This window comes from Lynx rufus, unplaced genomic scaffold (assembly GCF_022079265.1).
Source record: "Lynx rufus isolate CCGP_SWC_20201006 ecotype Redwood Valley unplaced genomic scaffold, mLynRuf1.p SCAF_23, whole genome shotgun sequence".
In the NCBI taxonomy this organism is placed as follows: Eukaryota; Metazoa; Chordata; class Mammalia; order Carnivora; family Felidae; genus Lynx; species Lynx rufus.
In genome coordinates, this window is record NW_025814838.1 from 22,745,105 (window position 1) to 22,771,139 (window position 26,035).

Consider the following 26,035-nt stretch of genomic DNA (forward strand, 5'->3'; position numbering starts at 1 on the left):
CAGAGCTGTGAGGTTCGGGGGGGGTGGGGGTGGGGGTGGACGTCTCCTCAAGGGTTAAAGGTCTGAGGACAGAGCATGTGGAGGGACAGACGCGCCGCTGGGACCTCACAGCCTGCAGGGAAGACAGTTCCCGCTGGAATGACATTTGTCACCGCGGCCAGACGGCCCCGCCTCTGCCCTTGGGGAGGTAAGGGAGCTCTGCAAAGGTCTGTTCCACGAGGGAGGTAAAGCTGGTGGAGACACCTGTCCACTGGGCACGTGGGTGTGCCGGCCCCTTGCCACCGGCCCCTGGGACGTCCCCTTCAGGGGACAGCTGCAAGGGTCTCGGTCTGTGGCCCCCAGGGGCAGGCGGTGCCGGTGCAGACAAAGCAGTGGGTTGTCCCCCACCCAGAGCGGCGCAGATTTGGGGTGTGTTTCTGGGCCGAGGGGCTTCGCTGCGATCCTGGCGTGGACCATGCCGGCGCGGGGCTACGTTTGCAGCTCCGGGACCCCCCATCCTGATTAGGGAGGGGGTCACCGGACGTGCTGCAGCAGGCAGCCTCGTGTGGTTCCCCACGCCAGGGCCCGGCCTGCCCTCGGGCTCCTCCCGGAGGCTGGCAGGTGCCTTTGGGCTGGGGGGGGGGGCGCGGGTGCCTGGAGGCTGATCGCTCAGCCCCCGAGAGCCCACCCTCACGAGTGTCCTGCCACCTGTGAGGCCGCTCCTCCACCCCGGCAGGTGTTTCTAGGCATCTCCTCCGTGCGGCTTCCATCGGATGACACGTGAGGGGGACCCTCTGACCACTGAACGGGGGCACAGGGCGGGGTGAAAGATGCACGGGCAGGGGAGAAACTGAGGGGCAGAGAGCCGTTGGCAGGAAGGGGCAGAGGAGGGAGGGGAAGCAATGGGGGCAGAACCTGGGGGCGAGGAACAGGGGGCGGATTGGGGGAGGGGAGGGGGTGGGGATGGGGCAGAAGGCGAGAGCTGAGGGCAGGGGGAGGGGCAGGCACAGGGCGACATGGGGGGAGGGCCGGGATGTGGATTCTGCGCTCACCTGAGTCGCTCACTTCCTGTGATGTGGGAACCGGCAGAAGGAAAAGGCTGGTTCCCAGGCAGGCAGGAGGCCCGTTCAGTGTTTGGTTTTTAATCAAACCGATCCCCCAGCATCCGCTGCGATCTGGTCATGACAGAAGGGCGACCAAACTACAGGAGCAGATGTCCTCCCAGCAAAGGGTGCGAGGGTACCAGACGGCAGGCAAGCCAAAACCCTGCGCTGCCCGCCGCTGCCTTCTCGAAGACGCACGTCGCGTTTCCAGTTGGAGACACGGTGAAAGCAGAGCGCGATCATCTCTCCTCTAGCAGGACTGGACCTCTTCGCTCTAGAATTAATGTTTTTCTTCTAACGTTTATTTTTGAGGCGGGGAGGGGCAGAGGATAGGAAGGGGGCTCTGTGCTGACAGCGGAGAGCCTGATGCGGGGCCGGAACTCATCAACCGTGAGATCGTGGCCTGAGCCGAATTCGGACGCTTGACGGACTGAGCCACCCAGGCGCCCTAGAATGAATCTCTGTGTGTGAACTATGTGAAATTCACAGTCTCAGGTCAACCACAGAGCCCGGGTCCGCATATCTCACTCACTGCCGGGAATCCCAGGTGGGCTGGGTCAGGCTCCAGATGTGGGGCCGGGGGTGGGATGGGGGGCTGGTCCAGGAGGCTAGGGCCTGGGCTGCAGAAGGGGGGGGGGAGGGCAGTCCTGGAGGAAGGGGGTGTTAGCCAGCGGGGAAGCGGGCAGATCCCTTTGTAGCCTGGGACTTGGTCCCACCTGCTGTAGGCACAGGCCAGGTGACTCAAGCCCGAGATGTAGCAGGGCCTGGGGACCTGCTGTCTCATCGTTTGGCTCCCTTCTTTGTTGGAGGACTCACAGAATCGGCATTGAGTCACTCCGGAGCCAGCTCCTGGGGGTGTAGAGGCCCCAAATCCGGGAGGCCTGGTGCTGAGGGGAGGGAGGGGACATCCCACTCTCATAGGGGCGGGCTTCTCCCAGCTAGCCCAGTTTTGGAAACACAACCGGCAGGTTGGGGGCCTGGACCGCCCCCCAGCCAGCACTCCCCCTTTCCACTGGCGGAGCCGGTCCACTGGCCTCCTGCCTCCTTTCTTCCTGGTCGCAGGGGGGCACAGAAAGGAAGTGCAAAGGCCAGGGGTCAGAACACTGAAACGCAGGTGGACAGGACACCTGGGTCCCTGGCCAGGCGACCAAACTCATCCCGACCTGCCCCCATTTTAACCCCAAGCGTACCCTGCTTCCCAATGTCATACCTAGGAAAACAGCAACGGGGGAATAAATAATTTATTGAAATTGGAGGAATAAATAAGATATGAGGGCGGGGTACAAATAACTGTAAAAATTATTAACATGTATATACATACACACAGAGGCGCTCGCGCCGGCGGGCGGGCTGCGAGGCCGCTCGGTGCCGGCACGCGGGCGCCCCCCGGAGGCAGATGGCTTACTTACAACGGCGTGGCCGCCGCGTCTCCCCAGGTCCCTAACGCGGGCCCCTCGGGGAGGGCGCGCCTTCCCCTGCGGGCCCCCTCCCCTGTGAGTGCCCGCGGAGCTGCACCCCTTGCACGATCCTCATCACCCAGGAGCGGTGGGCGGCCAGGCTGATGTAGACGCCGGGCCGGTTGCGCTCGGCACAGCCCTCGCCCCAGCTGATGATGCCCGCCAGCAGCCAGGTGCCCTCGACCTGGCACATCAAGGGGCCCCCGGAGTCACCCTGCAGAGAGGGGGGGAAGTTAGGGACCCACGCGGGTCAGGGCTGGGCAGAGCCCAGGACCCTACACAGTGGGGGGACGGACGGCTCCCTGGGGTGAGGGTCAAGGGGGCACACACACCCCCCATGGTACTGCGACTCCACCAGGGCCGGGAGGGCTAAGCTGGACAGGCCCTCAGGCTCGCTTCTGGTGAGAAGCACTTTGTGCCAGACCTTGTCCCTCACAGCCCCCAAGCCAGGGAGTACCGTTGCTTGCCTTACAGATGAGGAAACCGAGGCTCAGAGGGAAGCCCTGGCTTGCCCAGACTGGCATCCGTGGGCAGCAGACTAGGAATTGCAACCAGGACCCTCCAGCGTCCAAGCTTGGGTGCTACCATTCTACCAGCCTGCCGCCCTCCACCATGCTGATGGAGCTGGTGGGGACCAGGGCATGGGACCCCTCTGAGCAGAAGGCAGGCTCCCAGAGAGTGGGTCTGGCCCGCTCAAGACGCTCAGTACACATTTGGTGCGTGGCTGCGTGGCCGAACAGACGGATGACTGAGCCAAGCAGAGGCCAGGTTCTGCAGGTGTCTAGGGGCACTTACAGGTCTCAGCTGATGGGGGGGGGGGGAGCAGCGGTGGAGCTCAGCGGGACAAAAGTGGGAAAACTCAGGTGCTCACCAGACAGGCGTCCCGCCGCCCCTCCAGATAGCCAGCGCACAGCATGTCCTCGGTGATGGCTCCCTGCCCAGCGCCCCGCCAGTAGAGGCGGCTGCAGACTTCCGAGTCTATGATGGGAACCTCCAGTTTCTGCAGGGTCTGGGGGTGGGGCAGGGGCACTGGGGGCAGGGAGGACAGGGTCAGGCTTGGAAAGCCCTCTCTTTGCTGCCCCTCCGTTCTCCCTCAGAGGCAAGTCTCAAAGGTTAACGGATCAACTCCGTCAGACTCCCAAATGCCTGCGGAAAACCCAAATTCCGAGACTGCGCACCTCTGGACCTACTGGGTCCGAACGTGAACGAGCCGCGTGAGACTCTGAATCTTTAAAGAGTCCCCTGATGCCCACAAAACGGTTAGAACTGCTGGTCCCGGCTTGTCCTGCCCCAAGCACTAGTCTCCAGCAGAGGAAATGGACGGCCACAGAGGAAGGGTGCAGTAAACGATCCCCTAATGTTGAACGTTACTGGAACTCGAGGAATCCCCCACACCCTAGGGGGACTGCAGGCCCTACGGTTGGTCTGTAGGCCCTCCCCAGCTCATAACTCCAGTTCTCAAAAGAGCCCTGCAGGATGACGATGGGGAGGCTGTCTGCAACCTCAGACTCAGTGGGATCGCCAGACACCTGGTGTCATTTCCCTTGATTTCTTTTGGAATCTGGTTAAAATCCCATTTTTCTGACACTTTTTGCTTACTCATTATCTTTCTATTCTATCACCCCCATTATCTATCTACCCACCTACCTTTTTCTGCTTCTCTGCCTCTTACTTTATCTGCCTTGTGTCTCTAGATGATGTTTTCCAGACCTCCAGACTTGGTCTGACAATTATATTGTCCAATTATGGAGCCTACTTCCTTCTGGGAATTTTGCCTGCAATTATGGCACGCTGCCACCAGGGGGTGCCTGTTCCCACTTTGGAATCTCAGGGCTGTTTTACATTCATGTACTCAGCCAGGCCCCATACAGGCCTCCTTCCAGCCTTTCCTAGATCACTTAATAGCCTCGTTGATCTGGCTGTTGTTCCCTCAGAACATACCCAAGATACTCTTTAACTAGAAAGGACCTAAAATTGTCCACCTAGGTTTCTGGGACTTCACACCTCTGGATCGCGGCTCACTTTTTCTTCCGTCTCTGTCGTCACAAGAAGAGTCTGTCTTTTTCCTTCTGCTATGCCTCTGGCCCCAACCTTTGCTGCCCACTGTACCTGTGTCTCTGAGCGCCTGCCACCCTCTGTCCCCATCCACCCCCTGGCCACGTGGCAGGGGAAAAGCCGCACCTCCATCACGGATACTCCCCCAGCCTGCAATCCAGCAGCGGGTGTTCGGAGGGAGACGCACGGAGGAGTCAGGCAGGCAGATGGGCAGGATTCGCTCAGAGAAGCGGATGGCGTGCTCCAGACGCACCAGGGCGATGTCTGCACGGGAGCCCTCTTTCCAGGAATACACGGGGTGGGACTGCACCCAGGCGATACCCACCTGCTGGGACCTGGGGCCAGGGTTCTCCAGCTGCCAGGCCCCCAGCAGCACAGAGAATTGGGACGGCTTGTTCAGGTTGCTGGGGGAAACAGGAAAGGGGGTGGGGTCAGCCAGGAACCAGGGGTGGTGGGGAAGGGTCAGGCAGGGAGTGTCTGGGGGACCACATGCGTTCGAAGTCCCCGAAACAGAAGCAGGCTCGCTCTCCTCTATGAGAGGCTCCAAGGCCGGACAAAGACCCGGGGCTGGTGCCGAGTGGGGAGCCCAGGTCCGGGGCAGGAAGCCTGGGGCATCAAGTGGAGGGGACCGGTCGCACACACCCCTTGAAGCAGTGGGCAGCAGTGACCACCCAGCGGCTGGTGAGCAGGGAGCCCGCACAGTGGTGGGTTCCGTTCTTCTGGACGCTCACGACCCAGGGCCACTCGGCATCAGTGCTGTCCTCGCCGCCCACGATCCGGTTCAGCCGCTGGGGCTTCCCACAAGCTGCGGGTGCTGGCGGACGAGGGTCACATTTTCTGTCATCCAAGGGGCACAACGATCCTACCCTGCCCACGCCCCACACCATTCGTTCCCCGGCCCTTCTCTTCCTCTCCCTCCCCACGAGCTGGCCACCCGTCTCCCCTCATCTGCTGGTGCTCCCCTCGCTGCCTGGGCCCCTCCCCTCCGAGTCAGAGTCTCTGCTCTGCCTTCTGGGCCTTCTTTGCTGCCTGCCTTCCTCTCCCGCTGGGCTCCCCTCGGGCCCCACCGCCCCCTTCTGATCTGCTTACCCCACAGACAGACCCAGACGCAGCCCCTCCCCTCAAGCCCTCCCCCAGGGCCCCCCCAACTCACCAGGTATCCTGGCAGCACGGAGGGAGGCTGCGGGCAAGAGAAGGAAGGGTCAGGCCAGCAGAGAGGAGCCCCGGTGCCCGGGGTGTCTCTCCAGGGCGGGGCATTTCCCGGAGCCTGGGCAGGGCTGACGGAAGCCTCAGGCTCGGCCCTAAGCCGGGGCGCTAACCTCCCACCAGCTTCCTGTCGGGCAACCTGAGCCAGGACTCCATCCCACCTGCCGGACACCTCTCACGGGGTGGGGGTGGGTGAGAGAGGGAGACCCTCTCAACCCCCGAGCCTGAGGCCTATAAGGACACTCACGGTCCCAAGAGCCGGGAGGGAAGAGGAGGCGGCGGACTGCAGCCTCCTTGCAGCCCTCTGCCGGCAGCCACCGGACGTGGCCGAGAGCAGGCGAGCACGAGGGGGAGGGGGGACTGGGTCCCGGCAGGGCCCGGAGGGCCAGTGCTGAGTAGGGGGAGGGGAGGGGGTGGCCCTGGGGGACAGAGGAGGGAGGCGCAGAGGGGCCTCAGGACTCACCTGCAGAAGCCAGAAGCAGAAGGGGGGTTAGGATCCTGAGACAGCCTCCACCCAGGGCCGGGGGGATTCTGGAAACCACCATGGCCGGTGGGGGCGCGGGCGCGGCTGGGAGAGCTGTGTGCAGAGCTCCCCACAGGTCACCCCAGGTTTTATCCCGGGAGGTGGAATGCCGTTGGACCAGTCCCCCGAGTGAGTGAGTGGCTCGGTCCGGCCACCCCAGGCTGTAGGTCACAGGTGGGGCGGGACTGTGGGGAGGAAATGGGCCGTTAAGGGGGCCCAGGTGGGGGCTCTGGCTGAGATCCCTACCACCCCCCACCAGCAGTGGACTGGTTTGGGGGCCCAGGACCTGGGCTCCAGCTGTGGGCCCAGAGTCTGGCCTCTGGAGGAGCAGGACCCAGGCCCAGTGGTGCAGGCCAGTGGCCTTGACACTGACTGGGATGGTCCCCAGTTTGTGTGGGGAAGGGAAGACTTAGGGTGTGGGGTCGTGGGGAGGTCCCGGGGCCTTGGGAACACGGGGCTGTCCAGAGGCTCAGTAACAGCTCCTTCCTCCAGGGGCCACTGTGACTCAGCCAGGAGGCCTGACCAGGCCCTGGGCCCTGGGATTCCGTTAACCCACTTCCCAGAAAGCCATGAATCAGGCCCCCAGTGGCCACCTGTCATGTGGGTCCTGTCACTCGGGTGCCCAACAACTCACCCCTCACCTGGACTTCGGGGAAACCCGGGCAGGTGCCCAGGTGGCCGACTGACGTGGCTGCCTGGGAAGGGCTGGGGTACCGTCTCCCACAGCCCGGCCCGGCCCCTGCACGCCTAAGGGTCAAAGGGCAGCTGGGCTATGCAGGAGCAGGGAGCCCGGGTGGGTGCTGCCCCGGGGTCCCCCACCCCCAGAGGGAGGGCAGACGGATTCCGGTCCTAGACCCACTGCGTATCCGTCCTCTCATTCACAGATCAACAAACCTCGCACGGGGAAGGGGTGGGAGACACAGCGGGAGGAGAGTGTACCAGGTGCCCCGCCTCGCCACACCCTCCTCCTCAAATTCCCTCACTGTCCCCGCTCTGCAGCTGAGGAAACTGAGGCTGGGGGCGAGCAGGCTCGTGGTGACAGGTAGAGCCGGATTTGAACCCCAATCTGGAGGCGGGAGACTGGACCGGACCCGGTAGATCCCGAGGGATCTTGATCCAGGGGATGGATGGTTTTCACCCAGGGTCCTAGGAGCGGAGGGGGGTGGGCTGGGGAGGCACCTGACCGGGGAGGGACCTGACCCTGGCAGGGCCGCAGGTGAAGACCGCCCAGAAAGCGGAGACCCGGAGGGCAAGTGGGAGCAGTGGAGAGGCGTGCAGAGGCGGGTAGGGGGGCTCAGAGAAGAGACGAAGCCGGGCTGGGGCGCAGGACAGGGTGCTGGCAGGAGCTGGGGGCCCTCCAGGCAGACACTTGGCGCACCCCGCTGGGCAGACCGCCTCAGCCTTTCTGGAGCGCCCCGGCTTGGCCAACATGTTCCTCCCCCACAGCCTGGGGGTAGGGGTGACCCCTGTGCCGTCCCCACTCAGACCCTGGGGCTTTGAGAGGTGGCAGGAGCCTGCAGCCGACCACCTCCCCGGAGCCACAAGGGATCGCTAGTGTGTTTTACTGCCCCCTTCCGGCTTCGGCTAGAAGGGCAGGAGGCAACTCGGGGTTAAACTACAGCCAGACGCCCCCTCTCATCAGGGTGAGCCCCCTGTCCCATCCCGCCCCAATACAAGCCAAGGATGAGGGTGCAGGAGCCCTGAACAGCCCCCAGCTGATGCATTATTCTGTCCCAGGACGGGGGGCGGGGAGCTGCCGGAGAACACCCATGCCAAGCAGCAAAGGTGAAGGGCAGGCTCTGTGGGTGCCCCCCCCCCCCCGCCGCCTGCTCACAACCCTGGGCCGTCTCTACTCCACGGCTAGCCCCAGGCTCCCCCAACCCGCTGCCTTCCTGAAACGAAGGTGGTTGGCCTCCCCTGAAACTAGGCATTTATTGGGCCACGGCTGTACGTCAGATCCCATGCTGGGCACTGGGGCACCACGGATAAGACACAGGTCCTACCCTCGGGCAGCAGGCATCTCCTCAGTGGTGGGAGGCGGGTGAGCAAGTGATGATGGTGAGGAGTCTCAGCACGGGGGAGGGGGTGTGGGGAAGCACGGAGGCGGGCAGGGCCCCTGGAGGGCCACGAGAGGCTGGGTGCTGGGAGCTGTGACCCCCCGCCCCGAGGGGAGGGGCAGTGTCAGGTGGCCCAGCACACCCTGGGGATCTAGGATGGCCCTGGTGCACTCCGGGTCTCAGTGGGTGTTTGCTGAATGAATAAACAAGCGTGGCAAGGTGTCGGGAGGATTGTGCCAGGGACCAGCTGTCCCAGAATGCAGCCTCCCCAGTGTCCTATTATGACGTTTCCTGAGAATTGGGCCACTGCCGAGGTCACCCGAGGGACAGACACGTGTCCTGAGATGTCACTGGTCCCCGAAAAGGGTGGCCAGGTAGAGGGCCTCCAGGAGAAGGACCCGGTAGGAGCCACAGGAAGACCTGAGAAGGCAGTGAAGGCTGTCGGGCACCAGGGCTCAGCAAGGGCCCCAGAGACCGGCTCCCCAGTTCCCAGAGAGTGGGGGCCCCGGCGTGACTTGACATTCATTGGAGACATTTACGGAGCGCCTACTGGATGCTGAAGCCACACCAGCAGTGCCGGCTGGGCATGTCCTCGCCTGGGCACCAGGTGCCCACCCTGCCACCCACCCTGCCACCCGGTGCCTGTCACGCCATCGCAGGGCCACCGATGATTTGCAGCGAGCTGTGCAGGACGGAGAGGGCTGCGGACGCATCGCACGAGTGGCAGCTGGGGCTGGCGGGGCTCAGCCCGAAGAAGTGGCACACCAACGCCATCTCACACCCGGGCGTGCTGGAGACACAGGGGCGAGCAGACCGGAGACCGCCCCTGCCCGCACGCTGGGGACGCTGGAGGAGAGAGAGAAACACCATCCATCAGTCGTTTAGTCTGACGGATGATAGAATCACAGGGAAACCAAACCGGGAGGGGGACGGGGGCAGGGAGGATGGCGATCTCTCCAGCTGAGTCTTCCAGGTGTAGTCAGAGGTCATTCCGGCCCCGGGGAAGGTGCGAGCAAAGGGTCTGCCGGGTGGGACAGCAGATCCGAGCTGGGGCAGAGGACAGGCACGGGGACCGAGGGGGCCCGACCCCACCCAGTGGGCCTCCCTGTGCAGGGGACGAAACGGGGACAGAAGTGGGGAGGCCGTTCCGGGGCCAGGGATCAACCAGCTCATGGGCACAGGAGCAGAGGCCGCCGGACCACCAGGGGCCCTGGGGGGTGTGGGGAGGGGGCTGACAGCTCTCACGGCGGGTGCTGGGTGGCACCTGGCCTGCCCCCGGGTGCCCGCCCAAGCAGGACCGGCACGCACGTTCACGGCAGCACCAGGCACGGGAGCCCCAGAGAGGAAACGGCCAAATGTCCGTCAGTGGGCGAAGGGATAAGCGAGCCGTGGTCCCTCCGCCCAGTGAGACACGTCATTCAGCCACAGAAAGGACGGACTGCCGCACACCTGCTACCACACCGGCTACGGCGCGGCTGAGCTGGCGGACGTCACGCTCGGTGAAGGGCCAGGCGCAAAGGGATAAATACTGCAGGGTTCCACTTCCGCGAGGTCCCTCAAGGGCAAGCCCAGAGACAGGAAGTGGGGGTGGGGGCGGGGGCAGAGTCCTCGGGGAAGATGGAAAGTTGTGCAGCTGAAGCAGGTGGTCAACGCCTCGGACCCATGCGGGCGCTTCGGGCTGGTCACCACGGCAAATCGGGCGTATTCTCCACGTGAAAAAACGGGGGAGAAAATCTGAATGTCCTCTTTCGTGAACGCCGGAAGTGGCGGCACCCGTGGGCCCCCCGGGCGGAGTGGCCCCCCAGCTGTGTGTGGCTCCGCCCACCCGAGCCCATCAGGCGACACCGCCCGTGCCCCGGTCTCCCCGGCCGTCACGCGAGCCAGCGGAGCGCCCCAAGGGGCCGGCCGAACACGGGCTCCTTCCTCCAAGCCCAGCCTCAGTTTATCCATCTGTGAGGAGCACTGGTCGGCCCCGCCCTGCCTGCCACCACCGACCGAGGGAGCAGGGGCTGCTCGGGTTGAAGGGCTGGTGGTCGCGAGGCGCCCAGGGCCCCGTGAGCAGCATCAGGCACTAACGAGGCCCTGGGGACGCTCGAGGACACTGCTCACTGACCGCGGCGTCATCACTGGGGATGCCCTTCCCCTGGTCTAATCACACTCCCGAACTCTCCTGGCTCTCACACAGGGCTCCCTGCCGCTTGGAGACTTGGGTCCAAAGTGGCTCCAACCCCGTCTCAGGTCCCAGGTCCCAGGTCCCACTCGGAGCCCCACCTCACCCGAGCCCAGCTCCCACACCCCGGGCCCCACATTTTCCTCACAGCCTCCTCAGTCCGGATTTATCCACAACCTATCCCTCCTTCAGAAAAGCTGGCCGTACGCTGGATTTCTTAGAGCTGATCCCGTTTTCCCCTATTGACTCCTATGGTTCTCATGGAAAAATAACCCGTCGGCCTGGGCTGGGACTCTCCGGGGAGGAAGGTGGTCAGTCTTCCTGCAGAAACGTCACTGGACGGCCCACCCTGGGGGCCAGAACCCCTCACCTCCACTCCCAACTTCCCAGGCTACACACGGCTTCTCTGGTTGGTGGAAAACCCCTCTACTGCCCCCCTTCTCCATGCACAAGACCTTGGCCTAGTGGGTAAGAGTTGGTCACAGGTAAACTTGGAGCCCCCTCTGCTTTGCCTGCTTACCTTTAAAATAGCATGTTTGGGGCGCCTGGCTGGCTCAGTCTGTAGAGCGTGCGACTCTTGATCTCAGGGTCCCGAGTTCAAGTCTCACGTTGAACACGGAGCCTATTTAAAAAAAACAATTGCACGTTTACCACGGGGATGTGTTAACAAGGGCTCCGACTGGCTAGCAGGAGCTGATGGTGAAGCTGGTGGGAAGTTGGCAAGAGCTCACATCACAGCAGTGTCCTGAGACCAGCCGTGCACGACGGGACAATGGACATACCACCAAAGGCCACAAAACAGGCCTTCCCCCGCCCCCGGACGGCCCACTGTGAAGTTCTGCCCTGCATGTCCCTGAGCGTCATCCACCACCTTACCAGCTCATAATAGAGCTGGACTCCCCAGCACTCCGGCATCCCTCCCCCTCCCACCTGGGACCCACTGGAACCTGTTCTGACCACGACACCGAGACAGAGACCAGCCGAGAAGGGCTGGGCACTTCTCTGCCACCAGGAAGCAGAGGGGAGCTCTGGGCTGGGGAGGGCCGGGCCCAGAGGAGCCTGCTGGGAAGGAGGACAGAGGGCAACGGGCAAGCTGGCTGAGCTGACTCGCTGGGTGCCCATCGCCAGGCTGGGCAGCTTCCAGTACTCGTGGTGATGTAGGAGTGACTCATGGCCCAAGAAGAGAGGGCAGGACCTCAGTCTCGAGGTCAGAAGTCATGGCCAAGGACTCATGGAAAGGAAGTGAATGCTGCACAAGATCCAGTAACAGAGCTGGGACTAACAGGTGCTCCTAGCCCTTCCTTTGGGGGTTTCCTACCAAGCCGTGACTAGCCCCCCAGGTGACCCGCGTAGCCACGTCATGCCTGCGGAGAGGAAGCACGGAAAACCAGCCCCGGCCTCCCCCGCGGGGTGGAGAGCCACCTCCGACTACGTTCCTCCTCCCCCTCACCCCCCGGGGCAGTGCATGGCTGCTGGTTACGGCTGACTGATGGCTTCTGGGTAAGTCAGTGTGGTTTCTCCAGCCAGGAGGACACACAGCTCTAGGGCCTAGGTCGGTGGCTGGGACGGGGACACCCATCCGGGTTGGGGGCTGGGGTGAAGGGAGGCCCAGCACGCCTGGTGAGACACGAGGCAGCCTGCCACAGCCCAAGTCTGGGTGCTGAGGACAAGTAGGGGACCTTGAGATTCCCTGGAACCCCGACCCCCGGGGTCCCCATCTTAGAGAACAGCACCATCCCCCTGGGCGCTCCAGCCGCATGGCTCGGACCGTCCCTGACTCGCCCCGTGCCTCCCGCCCACATCCAACTGGAGAGGAAAAACCAGCTGTCTGTAGACGCAAAGTGCTGTCTGGTCCCGGCTATGTAGGATTTTGTTCATCAAGCGATTCTCCTTTTCTGTGGACACCAGCTGGGTGTCCTCCAATTTCACTCAATGCAGACGCCAACTGGAGTTAGCACAGACCCCACAGGGCCAGGGCTCGGCCCCATGAGATCCCCCCACTTCAGAGACGCCAATCCCAGGCGGTGGGTCCTCATCACCCACACTTCTGCCCGACCTGGCTACAAATCCAGGACTCCCGGGATCCCCTCCTCGGGTTCAAGAATTTGCTAGGATCGCTCAGAAAACTCAAGGGAACACTTATGTTTACCAGTTGATTATGTAATAAAGGATCCAGGGAACAGCCAGATGAGGGGGGCACGGGGCAAAGCCAGGAAGGATCCCGAACGCGGGAGCCACCGTGTCGTGGCGTGGGGGCGCGCCACTCTCCCGGTACGTGGATGTGTTCACCAACCTGGAAGGCCTCGGATCCCCACACCTTAGGGATGTTCATGGAGACCCATCACGTGGGCGTGACTGGTGCTCAACTCCATCTCCAGCCCCTCTGCGCCCCCTGGAGGACGGCGCTGGAGGTTGCAAGCTTCTAATCTTGGTTTGGTCTTTCTAGTGACCAGCCTTCGCCCGGGAGCTATCCGGAGCCCACCAAGAGCCGCCTCCTCAAACTAGAAGACACTCCGGCCACCCAGGAAATTCCAAGGGATTAAGGAGCCCAGGGTCAGGCACTGGGGGCAGAGGCCAGCATGTGTATTTGTAACACGAGTCCCTGACACGAAGCTTTGGGTCGCAGAAGCGTCCATTTCAAAGACATCCGTCTGGAACAAACATACCGCCGGCAGCCGCAACACAAACCTACTAGTTAACAACTAGACAAGGGGCCGGGCCGCTCCCCTTGTCTGAAGCTCTGGGTGAGCTAGACAACCACTTGAATGACCCTACTTCTCTCTTCCCGCGCCCTCATTCCCGCTCTCGTTTTAAATTTGCCAATGGAGAGCGAGGCTGTTCGACAGCAGCCGAGCTATGAAAAGAGCCCAAATGTCCATCGACTGATAAGCGGATAAAGATGTGATATATACACGATGGAATATTACTCAGCCATCCCAAAGAATGACACCTTGAGGCACCTGGGTGGCTCAGGTGGTTGAGCATCCAACTCTTGACTTCAGCTCAGGTCACGATCTGAGGGTCATGGGACCAGCCCTGCGTGGAGCTCTGTGCTGACGGTGTGGGATTCTCTCTCTGCCCTTCCTGTTCAGGCCCTCGCACTCCCTCTCCCTCTCTCTCAAAATAAACATTTACAAATAAATAAATACTATTTTGACAAAAAGAAAAAAATGAAACCCTGCCATTCCCAATGACGTGGATGGGACTACAGTGTATTACGCTAAGCAAGTAAGTCAGAGAAAGACAAATACCGTATATTTTCACTCGTATGTGAAATTTAACAAACAAAACAGATGAACACGTGGCCGGGGGAAAGAACAAGAAAAAAGAGAGGGAAACAAACCATAAGAGACTCTTAAAGAGAGAACAAACTGAGGGTTGAAGGAGGGAGGTGGGTAGGGGATGGGCTGAACAGGTGACGGGGATTCAGGAGGGCACCCGTTGGGATGAATCACCGAATTCTACCCCTGAAACCAAAATACATAAATGAATAAATAAAGAGACCCAATGTGGGTCTCAAACCCACAACCCTGAGATCAAGAGTTGCACCCTCCATCAGGCCAGTCAGGCGCACTGTAAATTACATTTTTAACCTGTTACTGTTACATCGTCAGTGTATTTTGTTGAATGAATTAATGAAATCAAACAGTTTACAAATTTGTACTTAATAGAGCAGGCTACAAATTCTGTTTTTCCCTTTCTGTATTATTTCTATCATACTACTACATTATTTTAATCTGCTTTTTATCTTTATTATTTTATTTAGAGAGAGAGTGCTCAAACCAGTGAGCACAAGCTGGGTAGGGGCAGGAGAGGGGAGAGGGGAGAGGGGAGAGGGGAGAGGGGAGAAGGGGGAGGGGAGAGGGGAGAAGGGGGAGGGGGAGGGGGAGAGGGAGGGGGAGAGGGGGGAGAGAGAGAGAGAGAGAGAGAGAGAGAGAGAGAGAGAGAGAGAGAGAGAGAATCTCAAGCAGGCTCCACACTGAGCACAGATCCCGATGTGGGGCTCGATCTCCCGACCCTGGGATCACGATCTGAGCCAAAATGAAGTCGGATGCTCAACCAACTGAGCCACCCAGGTGCCCCAATCCGCTTATTAAATGTAACACATTTTGGTATCGCCCATGTCCGTAAACTATTCACCCATAATATGATTACTAATACGATATAACATTCCATTGTGTAAGTGACCCAAGGCCCGTCCTCTGATACTGGATATTCATTCTTTCTACTGTTGCATATGATGCTTCCGTCAACCACCTTGTTCACAAATCCTTAAGAAACATCTCTCATCAGTTCCTCACGTTACAGCAAGAACTCGGCGCCCAGGAAGAGACCAGCGATACACACTCGGGGACAGAAAAGACTGTTTATTTCGCACCGGTGCTGGCCCAGCGGAGTCACCTCCAAAGGCTGAGCACCCGGACTCGGGTTTTACTGACCCTTTATACATATGTGCTTCCGGGTTGGGCGGGACTAGGACAGTCAAGCTTCTGGTTCCTGGCTGCTGGCTGCCGTAAGGGGCAAGATTACAGAAGCCGCAAGCATACAGGGGGAGAACCCGGCCTCGGACACCTGGCTGGCCCTTTTTTATCTGCTCCCACCAATTTTCCTTCTCATTCCCCACTCTTGATTCTCAAGCTGCTGTAGCAGGCTTAGAGAAAATCAGTTTGTGGGGGCCAGGGGGCCCTTTGCTGCCACGGGGGGAGGGGCAAAGGCCGCTCTGGCTTCTTCCCCCTGGACACGGATGTCGAGGGGAGGAAAGTGACAGCCAGGGTTCTTCGCCATCCAAAGGAGAGTAGCGACAGCTAGAACGGTCCATCTGGAGTGTTACAGCTTCCAGGCGGGAGGAAACAAACCTGGTTAGCGTAGTAAGAACACAAGGACCAAACAGGAGGGCTGTGACAAGCACCAGGAGAGGACCGGCTAAGGGAGGAGCCAGGACGCCCAATTCTACATGTTCCTCCAACAGTTCCAGGAGGAACTGTTCCTGCCTCGTTTGGTGATTCACTCCCTTAACCTGTGGACCATACCTCCGACTGTCCCTGACTGGCTGACACAGAAGCAGCAGTCTTTGTTCAGGAAGAGACACAGTCCTCCCCTTTCAGCAGTGGGAGGCCCAGCCCTCTTCTGTTCCGTAAGACTACCGCTGCTAGGGAGTCTACTTGGGCTTGTAACACCACCAGAGGTTCGATAACCCGTTCTGTGCCGTCTGTTAGGTCCCTGGACAATTCATGGCAGTAAGTGGGTGAGGACGCGGTTCCTCCTACTCCAGTGCCCACCCCTGCCGCATCCCTAAGGCAATCAGCAGGGGGATGACTTGGGTGGCTCTTTTTGAGCGAGTATGTGCTGCCACGGGTACTCTAAGAGACTGATTGTTGGGAACAACGTTTATCTTACGAGGAGGAAGGCCAGGGTACAGTGCCCGTCCAGTCCGCTGGCAGACATAGGGAGGCGTCCGTCCCACAGATAAAGAGAAGCCCTGGGAGGGGTCGCCACCAGGCTTGGCTCGTAGGAAGATGACTGAGCTCCTGACTGTCAAGAGTTTGGTTGCACTGGCCAATGGTCAGAATGCCAAATGGCTCTGTTCCCCTCTTGTCTGTCAGGCAACTGGGAGCCACTGGGGGCAGTTCGACTCCAGTTGGTACAGGTCTCACCGTGCAGGGCTCTGGGTCTTTTGGTAGCAGGGTAACATTTACAGGGGCCTGTGTTATCGGACTAGCTGCCTAACGGGTGGGTCCCGCGGACAAGCAGAGCCGGCAGGATTGGTAGCACTGAGGAGGCGATGAGCTGCATTTAACATCTGGTCCAGTCGGGGATCTAAGACAAGTGGTCTACCTGATTTATGTTCCCACGGAGGATGACCCAACAGGCACGGGGAGCATCAGGGCAGGTCGGATCGGGCAGCCCCCAGTAACGTCTCATTTTCATTTTTCCCGTCCAATAAGTTTTCCTGCTTCTGGTACAGGGAGTGACCCTCCTGGTATAACATCTGTCCGGCACGTGGGGGTACACGGTGGCACAGGGACACGTGGTAGTGTCGTTTGACCTCTGAGGACCGGAGGGTTGGAGCAGGAGTCGGGAAGGGCACAGGGAAAGGAGTGGCCTCTGTAGGAGGCCGAGTGGGGTAGCAGGCAGTGCAACCCCGTGCGTCTGTTACAGAAGTCTGGCCCTCATGACGACAGATGGGGTCCAGGGGTGGGGAGCACAGAGTGGCTCTTCGGGCCTTGGGGGACAGGCGGGGAGTGACAGGTCACACATCTGCATGGCGGGAGCGAGCAGACTCTTTCTGAGCAGGTTAGGAACAGGGATATGCGCCACGGGGACGGGAGACAGGGCCAGCCCTTCCTGGGCTGGGAGACGGTTCTAAAGGCAGAGAACAACGTGCAGAGGACATCTATCACAACTCAGATCGTGCACACCTAAGGAGAACGAGGCATCCTGACACTAGTGAGCAGAGGGAGGCTAACAGGAGTCAGTGACTGAGGCGCCTGTCTGTGGAGTAACTTGGGTCAGCCCTAAGCAGACAGCATGGCGACAAGCATGGCAAAAGAAACGGGCAGGGGATGACAGGGAAATTCGAGAACGACGTGCTGGAGGTCACTGAGGTCGCTTGGTGATTTCCTCAAGCTTCTGCTTACCCAGAGCCCTCAGGGGTCGGCTGCAGGCCGCCTATCGGCGCTGTGCTCTTAAGGGTGGTCTGTAGAGGACTGTTCTGGCTCGCGCAGTTCCTTTCCATTCCAAGTGGTTGTCAGACGACGGGCGGGCCGCCTTTACTGGAGAATGGTGGATCCAGGCAGTTAGTCCTGCGAGCTTGAGGGCCGTGGGCGTGGTTAGCACAACGAAATAGGGTTCCTTCCAGGTAGGTTTGAGTGGTTTCCTTTTCTTATCTTTACTCCAAACCGGATCCCCAGGTTTGTGGGATGTACAGCTATCCCACGGGAAATAGGTATCCTGTCCGTCACCATGTGTGTATCCCAAATAGTTTTCCCTAATTCTTGTTTCCCTAGTTCTGTCAGGTCCCCCTTGAATTTGACTTGAATTTGACCAGTGGAGGGGATCTTCCAGAGAGGGTATCGAATGGGGAGGATCCGATTTTTGCCCGGGGTGTACAGCGTATTCGGAGAAGAGCTAGACAGAGGTCGTATGTCTGGCAAATTAGTTTCCTGACGCAGTTTTGCCATGGCTGATTTAAGGGTCCGGTTCCATACGTTCCACTTTCTCTGAACTCGGGCTGGTAGGCTGCGTGTAAATTCTATCGGATGCCCAGGGATACTTTAGGCATCACCTCGGCCACAAAAGCCGGGCCCCTGTCTGAGCCCATGGTTCACGGCATTCCACGTCTGGGGATGATATCCCTTAGCAAGGCCTTGGTTACTACTCTTGCCTTTTCGGTGCGTGTGGGGTAGGCCTCCGCCCAGCCCGGAAACGTGCAGATGAACAGAAGAAATTCGTATCCTCCGCCGGTTCTCATTTCGGTAAAGCCTACCTCCAAATCTTTGAAGGGTGCCTGACCGCAGCAATGGATTCCCACGGGTCCAGTGGGGCCCTGTCTGGTGTTATTTTGAGCACAGAGGAGGCAGCGTTGAGAGACCGAGGCACAGAAGGACGGGAGCCGAGCGATTACATAGTAACAACCCGATAAGGTTTCAAGGGCGGTTCTTCCCGGGTGGGGGAGCTCAGGCTGCTGGGAACCACCTGGCGGGCTAGCGGCTCCAGTACACAGACTCTTTGGTCCGCAAGTACCCACCACCCTTCCGTCTGGCCTCCTGTTTCCTGCTGTGCCCATTTTGTCTCTTGGATCGTGTACCTTGGGGAAGCCGGCAGCTCCGGGGCCAGCGTGATTTTCGAGGGTGCCGTTCATTCTCCCGCTGCTTGTTTAGCTGCGGCGTCCGCCCGTCAGTTACCTTCCGACACGGAGTCCTTTCCCCTTTGGTGTCCCCTGCAGTGGATGACTGCTACCTTCCTCGGTTCCCAGACTGCCCTCAGCAGTTTTAGGATTTCTTCCCAATTTTTTCTTTCTTTCCCTCCTGTGGTCAAAAGTCCATTCTCCTTGTGTAGGGCCCCACGTGCAGGTAGAGTGGCAAGGGCATGGCGCAAGTCAGCGTGTCTGTTGGCCTGTCTGTCCTTCCTGAGTTCTAGTGCTCTCATTAGGGCCCACGGTTCTGCTCTTTGAGCTGGTCGTCCTTGTGGAAGGGCCTCTGCTTCTGTGACCTCGAAATCAGAGACTCCTGTGTAACCGGCGTTCATGAAGCTGCCGCCGTCGGTGTACAGGGTGAGATTAGGATTTTGTAAGGCTCTGTCTGATAGGTCGGATCGGCTGGAAAAGACTCCATCAAGGACCCCTAGACAATCATGCTCTGGGGACCCTGCCGCTGCAGGCAAGAAAGTGGCAGGGTTTAGTTTCTACGGCTCCCGATCTGATTCGTGGGACCACACAGCGCTCCCCGACACTGTCATCCGAGCACGTGTTAGCCAGCGTTGCCCTCCGGCATCTATCACGGTAATAACAGCACGGGGAACCTCAGAGCTTAGGTCTTGCCCCAACACGAGTGTGCCTGCTTCCTTGATCACAAGTGCGGTGGCTGCCAGGGCCCTCAGACAGGGTGGCCGTCCTCCCACAGCTGAGTTAATCTGCTTTGAAAGATATGCCACTGGTCTCTGTCAAGCTCCAAAGTCCTGGGTGAGAACCCCCAGGGCCACCCCACTGCTTTCACGTACGAACAGACTGAAATCTCGTGATACATCTGGAGGTCCCAGGGCCGGGGCCTCTGCGAGTTTTGTTTTTATGGTTTTGAAATACCTTTTCTTGATGAGGGCCCCAGAAAAGGGGTGCCCTTTCTTCCCCCTTTGGTGCCTCACAGAGAGGTCCGGCCAACTCCGAGAACCCTGGGATCCATATCCGACAGAATCCTGCTGCTCCCAGGAACTCTTGGACCTGCCAGTGAGGAGTGGGAACCAGATGGCACAGACTGCCTGTTTCCTTTCGGCTCGCAGCGCCCGTTTGCCTTGAGTAATTCTGAAGCCCCAATATTTAACTGCCTACGGGCAAATCTGTGCCTTTTTCTTTGACACCCGGTATCCCACCTCTGCTAGCGGCCTCAGTGGGGCCCTGGTTCCCTCTCAGCACTGGGTCCGCCTGGGACTGGCTGGCAGGAGATTGTCCACGTACTGGAGGAGGACACATCCTAGGTCCCGTCCCAGGAACCTGGCTAAGTCAGATGCCAGTGCCCCACTGAATAAGGCTGGTGGATTTTTTAATCCTTGCGGCAGTCTAGGCCAAGTGAATTGTTCGTTTCCTCCTGTGGTAGGGTTTTCCCATCCAAAGGCAAATAGGGGTTGGCTATTAGGCGCTAGCTGGAGACAGAAGAAGGTGTCCTTTAAATCTAGACACGTGTGGGGGCGCCTGGGTGGCGCAGTCGGTTGGGCGTCCGACTTCGGCCAGGTCACGATCTCGCGGTCCGTGAGTTCGAGCCCCGCGTCAGGCTCTGGGCTGATGGCTCGGAGCCTGGAGCCTGTTTCTGATTCTGTGTATCCCTATCTCTCTGCCCCTCCCCCGTTCATGCTCTGTTTCTCTCTGTCCCAAAAATAAATAAACGTTGAAAAAAAAAAATTTAAAAAAAAAAATAAATCTAGACACGTGAAACACCCTGCCTCAGAGGGTATGAGTCCTAGCAGAGCATACGGGTTGGGCAATGCTGAATGCAGCCTGACGACTGCTCCATTTACGGCTCTTAGGTCCTGCACAGGGCGGTGATCATCTGTCCCCGGCTTTTTCACGGGCAGCAGGGGCGTATTCCACGGGGACTGGCATCGTTGTACCAGTCCCCGTTTGAGTAGCCTGTCCAAGAGTGTCTGGATCCCCAGGTGAGCCTCCCATGAGATCACGTATGGGCATATTTTGACAGGCTGGGCCCCAGGCTTTAGGTCAATTAATACTGGAGGGGGAGTGGTTTTTTGCAGATGAGAGGGGGGTTCCTTCTGCCCAAACTGAAGGGAATTCAGCTTCTAGCTCGGGGGCCACAGTTGGCTCACCGAGAGGGGAAGTATATAATCTCCATTCCTCATCCCGTGGAATCGTCAGGGACAAAACCATGGGTTGGGCCTTTTCATTTAGGTGCTGTTCTGTCCGTGCATCCAAGGTGAAGGCTATTTGAGCGCCCATCTTGGCTAGGGGGTCTCTACCTAACAGTGACAGTGCGCGGTCAGGTAGATACAGGAATTCGTGAACTACTTGGTGACCTCCCAGGTCACTGTCAGGGACGGCAAAATGGCCTTCAGGTTTGCATCCCAGTGGCTCCTACGATGGTGACTTCTCGACCCGACAGAGGTGCCACCCTGTGTGTCACCGCAGAGTGTTCGGCCCCCGTGTCGACCATGAAGTCTATTGTCTGGCCCCCCACCTTCATTTTGACCATGGGCTCATGGGGGCCCAGCTGGATACCGATCAGGTCGGCCTCGGGTGGTTCTGGTTGGTAGCATCTCGGTGGAGTAGAAGCTTTTGGTTTCCCTTTTTGGCGGCTGGGCCATTCATTTTTCCAGGGTCCGCATTCCTTGCAGCGGACACGTTGACCCCATCCCAGCAGCGCCCTTCTTTTTTGTTCTTGAGCCCCCTGTGGTTTCCGTGCCCTTCCACAGGGGGTGGTCGCCCCAAGGCCGCGGCCAGGAGAGCTGCCTTCTGTTTCACTCTGCTGTCCGCCTCCTTTCTGGCAGCTTGGCCCCAATTTACAAAAACCTTGTTGGCGATTTCCAATAGTTCGGTGGCGTTCTTTCCACCAAATCCTTCCAATTTTTGGAGCCTCTGTCTAATGTCACTACGGGGCTATCCCACAAAGGCAGCAGTGACCATGTGCTGGTTTTTGAGGGCTTCTGGGTCGATGGAGTGTAAACTCTGAAGGCTTCACGTAATTTTCACAGAAGTCAGCCGGACTCTCTTCTGGCTTTTGACACACCTCAGATACTTTTGCCACGTTGGTAGGCTGTCTGGTCCCTGCTTTTACCCCTTGGAGGAAGGCCAGTCGGTATCTTTCTAGTCTGGCCCTTCCCACTTCTGTGTTCCTCTTTGGGCACAGCCTCCCGTGCCTAAGCCTCAACGTCTAGTTGTCCATCTGGTGCTTGACTCGGGAGCCATCTTCTGGCTTCGGTGACAATTCGCTGGCGCTCTCCTGTGTTGAAAAGGGGACGCAGAAGCTGCTTACAGTTGACCCAGGCAGGGCGTTGAGTCTGGAATATGGACTCTAGAAGATCATCGCCTGCGGCCTCTCAGAGTTGGGCGGGTGTGGTGTTTCCCGGTGAGGAGGTCAGTAGTGGAGAACCGTTGGTAGTAGAAAGGGTCCCATCGGGGCCTATTCTCTGCGGACCCATCTCCTGCAACGGCATCTGCATTGCCACCGGGGCCTTGGACCCTGAGCCGTGGACCTACGGCACCTTCCTACTGGTTCAGGTGTCCCTGGTGGGGGCGGGCTGACTGCTGGCGGGGGTGAGACCGATGGGAGTGGACTGTCAGCCAGGCGAGGTTCCCCTCCCTCGACTGATGGGACTCTGGGGGCATAGGGTGGCAGAAAAGGAAGGATGTCTAAATTTTCTTCGAGGACGGGGGCGTTTTTTTCTGTTGTGAGGTCTTCTCAGCCCGTGCCACTAAGACCCTACACTGTCCTTTACTGAACCCAAGGAGGCTTGACTTGGGCTATTTCCAACCACTGATCGATGTATGGGAATTGATCCAGGTGGCCGGGGTCTCAAGTAACTACTTTATAAACAGCTCAGCCTGGGGGGACATCTAGGGTGCCCTCAGGGGGCCAGCCTACACCAAACGCAGGCCATTCTAATTCAGAGAGGGTTCGTAATTTCCCGGGGGTCAATCTGGCCCCACAGTCACCTGAAAATCCCTTTTTAAAATTCTTATCACACATTCCAAAACAGCTGGTTTTGAGGAACCCCCCCCCCATTCCTGGTATCCCAGATGGGTCCCTCCCAATGTGCGGTGTCACAGGACAAACACGAGGGAAGGGGTCGCTTCGTCCACCTGGCCGCTCTCCTCGAAGGTACTCAGACGCCTCTTAACATTGGCAGGTCAGTATAAACCCGACTCAGATCAGGCCTCGGCGGACCTGATTCTGCCTTGAGCCGTATGAGGCTGTCAAGGAATCACAGGGTAGGACCCACTCAGGCTCCTTGGCCGAGACCGTGTAGCACTCACACACACATTCAGACAGACTACAGACTTCCACCTGGGACTTCCCTGTCCTAGGGCGGGCCTGAACTCGGTGCTGGGTCCTCGGGGACACTCACCCGATCCGATGTCCCGTCCTGGCAGAATTTTCTGACTCCCCTGGAGTCCGTCTGAAAACAGCGACGGCTGACTACTGTCGGGCCTGGTGAGGGTCGCGGTCAAGGTGGTGGCGTACCTTCCTTTATCACAGGGCCCCGCGATGAGTGGGCTCTCCGTGGCCTCCCACAGTGGTGACTCAAGGGGCCAGCACGGCTGTCGGCTTCCTGGCCAATGCACCAAAAATATTACAGCAAATAGTCGAGGAAAAGACAAGCGACACACACTCAGGGAATTAAAAAAGACTATTTCGCACCGGTGCCGTCCCAGCGGAGTCACCTCCAAAGCTGAGCACCCGGCTCGGGTTTTACTGATCCTTTATACCTAAGCGTTTCCGGGTTGGGTGGGACTAGTACAATCAGTCTTCCGGTTCCTGGCTGCTGGCTGATGTGGGGGCAAGCAAGATTACAGAAGCCAAAAGCAAGCAAGGGGACTATCTGGCCTTGGACATCTGGCTGGCCCTTTTTTATCTGCTCTCACCAGCTTTCCTTCTCACTCAAGTTACATTCTTAGTAGGAAAATCACTAGCTTATAAACTTATCTGACATGTACTGTCGAACTACTCTCTTTTCTAAAGACTTTTCTAGAGCTGTGTAGTGATTTTTTTTTTCTGTTCTTTATCATGAAGAAATAGAACACAAATATTTTCCCTCGAATCGGCAGGGTTGGAAGGCCCAGTCTTTCTTGCCCTTAAGGGCAGAACTAATCCTCCAGCTGCTAAGGACGGGTGTCAAAGCTGAGTTCACCAGCAAGGTGTTGTGAAAGACGGAGCACCGGTGTGGAGAGAGGACAGGAAATGTGTCACCTAGGAACAGGAAAGGGGAAAGAGTTCCCCAAGTCTAAGATGGGCGGACATGCAAACCTAGCAAAGTTCAGCGAGGGCGCCCCTCAAACGCCCAGGAGCCCCAGGAGGCTGAAGCTTCCCTGGTAGAGCCCAGCTCTCACCAGGAGACCCCACTGCTCTGGTGACCACAGAAGGCTCACCTGATCAGGATCTGCCCCCTACCCAGGCCCCCACCTCCGCCTGCCCCACACCTGGGACCCCCACTTCCCTACGCAGGCACATTTTTAGCCGGGAGGCCCTGATAGGGCCCGAACTGAATGTCAACTACAGGTTAAACAGGGACTTCCCTAAATACCCGGCTCCCATAGCCCCCCCACCCCCACCAACTCTAGCAATTAAAAACATTAATACCTGTTGAGACGGGGGTGGGGGGCTCCAAGCCTCTCCCACAAGCCTGTTTTCATGGTTTCAAACTGGTTGTTAAATATGTTTAATGTTGTCCCTGCACCTGTCCTGGTGGGTGGGGTGGGGAGCAGTGCAGGAAATGGATGGAACCAGGTTGAGCTGGGAGAATGGTTAATATCACCTCCATTCTCCTGCTTTCTTCCAAACTGGTTAACACTCCCATTCCTTTCCAGCTTGCTTACTATGGGCCCTCTGTCTGTTCTAGACCCACAAAGTGCAGGGCAGCCCATGCCGGTGAGGGCTAACGCTGCTCTAGAATCCTGTGGACTTCAGTTCCAACAACTGCTGGCTAACCTATGGCCTCACTTCCTCCTTATTCTGCCCAAAGCACAGTCTTCCCCACTGTACAGATGAGGAAATGAGCTCACAGACCGGAGCAGGGACGTACCAAGACCCGGAGCCAAATGCCCCAGGGATGTTTTAACATCTTGAGAAGCCTGGAGCATTCTTAGCTTTGAACCCCTGACCACACGGCACAAATCACATGAACGTGCACATCTCTCTACAGGGTAAATGCAACCACCCCTAACTATGTGCTTTGAGTAGCAGTTGGCTGGTGGACAGTAATAAGGAATTAATAATAAATCTAGTCTATTGTTTATTGATATACATATAAATAACCACCTATTCATTTCAATTTGGAGCTCCCTTTTCCTTTTTGAGATAAGGGTTGTTTTTCAGGACTCAGACGTTTTTATAAGCCCTGCTGGGCTACCAGAGGCTGAGACCCTGGTTTTCTCAGGGCGTGCCCAGCTCCTCCCCATCCCCCTGCAATATGATCCCCATTTTACACACAACCAAACCACATACAGGGTTTCTGTGGGTGCAAACAACAGAAGGCTGTGACTCATACTGGCTGAGGCAAAACAACCTGACTGTGTTATTGTATGATGTCAGGAAACACCTGCCCAGGAAAACAAAAGGTGTCAATAACCTTACTCTCCGACTTCACAAAAATCCATTGAAAACCGTCCCAACTTTTGACAGGTAGCATTAAGCAACAGTTGAAGCTCCAAGGCTCATGAAATCCTCACGTCACCGGGACCACACATCCTGAACTATGTGACCCGATCCTTACCCAACCCTAATTTAAAAAATCTTGCATCAAAAAGCCCCCCTTCAGCCTGGCCCCAAACCTCAACACCCCAACTCTGCCCCTCTACCTCCTCTCGACTAACTACCCTTTCAGACAGTGCTCTCCCCGAACAAGAGAAGGAAGCATCGGACTCAGTTTTGTCTTAGCTACAGGCTGTTTCGACGGTATTTTCAGGGAGCCAGCGTTTGACTCGGAGGGCCGCGTCCGGTCAGGCTGGCGGCAGCGCTGCCCTAAACGTCTCCGGAGCGGGGGGCACTGCGGGCCCCCGAGCAAGGGTTCGGGGCCAGGGGGGCAAGGGCAGCGTGTGCGGCAGAGTGTGCTGCACGAGAAGGGCGAAATGTCTTGCCCAAGGCCACGCACACAGGCCTGCGCCCCGGGAGCAGAAGCTCCCGCCCCCAGGCCTCCAGCTTCCCCGCCGGCCGGGCTTGGCCCTGGTCCGCCCCCGTACGGACGCCCCATCTCCCGGGCGCTGCTGCTTCAGGGTGACTCACGAGGAAGCTCTTGCCCCTCGTCCCTCCGCACTGATCCGGCCGGACTCGGAACCCGGGAAAAGACAAGCAGCCCCGCGCGGTGACTAATCAACGCCTCCCTTCAAACAAACCAGGCGCGCGCGGGACGCCCAGCCGGCGGAAGTGCGGCCGCCGCGCGGGGGCAGCCGGGAAGGCAGCCGGCCGACTTCCGGCCGCAGGGGCTGCCGGGTGCGCGGCTGGACCCGGACCCGCGCTGAGCGGAAGGGAAAGCGCCCCCCGGGCTCGGAGCCGAGGCGTCCGCCCCACGGCCGTGGTGAGGGAGCGGAGCCCGGCGGTGCGCCTGCC

General features: G+C 58.9%; 1 protein-coding gene across 4 annotated transcripts; it reads right to left on the reverse strand.

Moving 5' to 3' along the window:
- Window positions 1-2,308: 2,308 nt before the first annotated feature.
- LOC124517856 (brain-specific serine protease 4-like) lies at window positions 2,309-25,834 on the reverse strand. Of its 4 annotated transcripts, XM_047087491.1 has the most exons (11): window positions 25,712-25,834; window positions 24,071-24,172; window positions 22,839-23,042; window positions 11,071-11,172; window positions 9,008-9,226; window positions 6,264-6,508; window positions 5,748-5,774; window positions 5,237-5,408; window positions 4,721-4,998; window positions 3,411-3,568; window positions 2,309-2,753 (listed from the first exon to the last, which is right to left on the reverse strand). In XM_047087491.1, the coding sequence occupies exons 5-11, from the start codon at window positions 9,091-9,093 to the stop codon at window positions 2,523-2,525; spliced, it is 1,197 nt and encodes a 398-aa protein (XP_046943447.1). In that variant the 5' UTR covers window positions 9,094-9,226; window positions 11,071-11,172; window positions 22,839-23,042; window positions 24,071-24,172; window positions 25,712-25,834; the 3' UTR covers window positions 2,309-2,522. The 4 variants fall into 4 exon arrangements, with proteins under 4 accessions (XP_046943447.1, XP_046943445.1, XP_046943444.1 ...); XM_047087489.1 differs by lacking the exon at window positions 24,071-24,172; XM_047087488.1 differs by lacking the exon at window positions 25,712-25,834 and having other exon boundaries at window positions 24,071-25,670.
- Window positions 25,835-26,035: the final 201 nt, after the last annotated feature.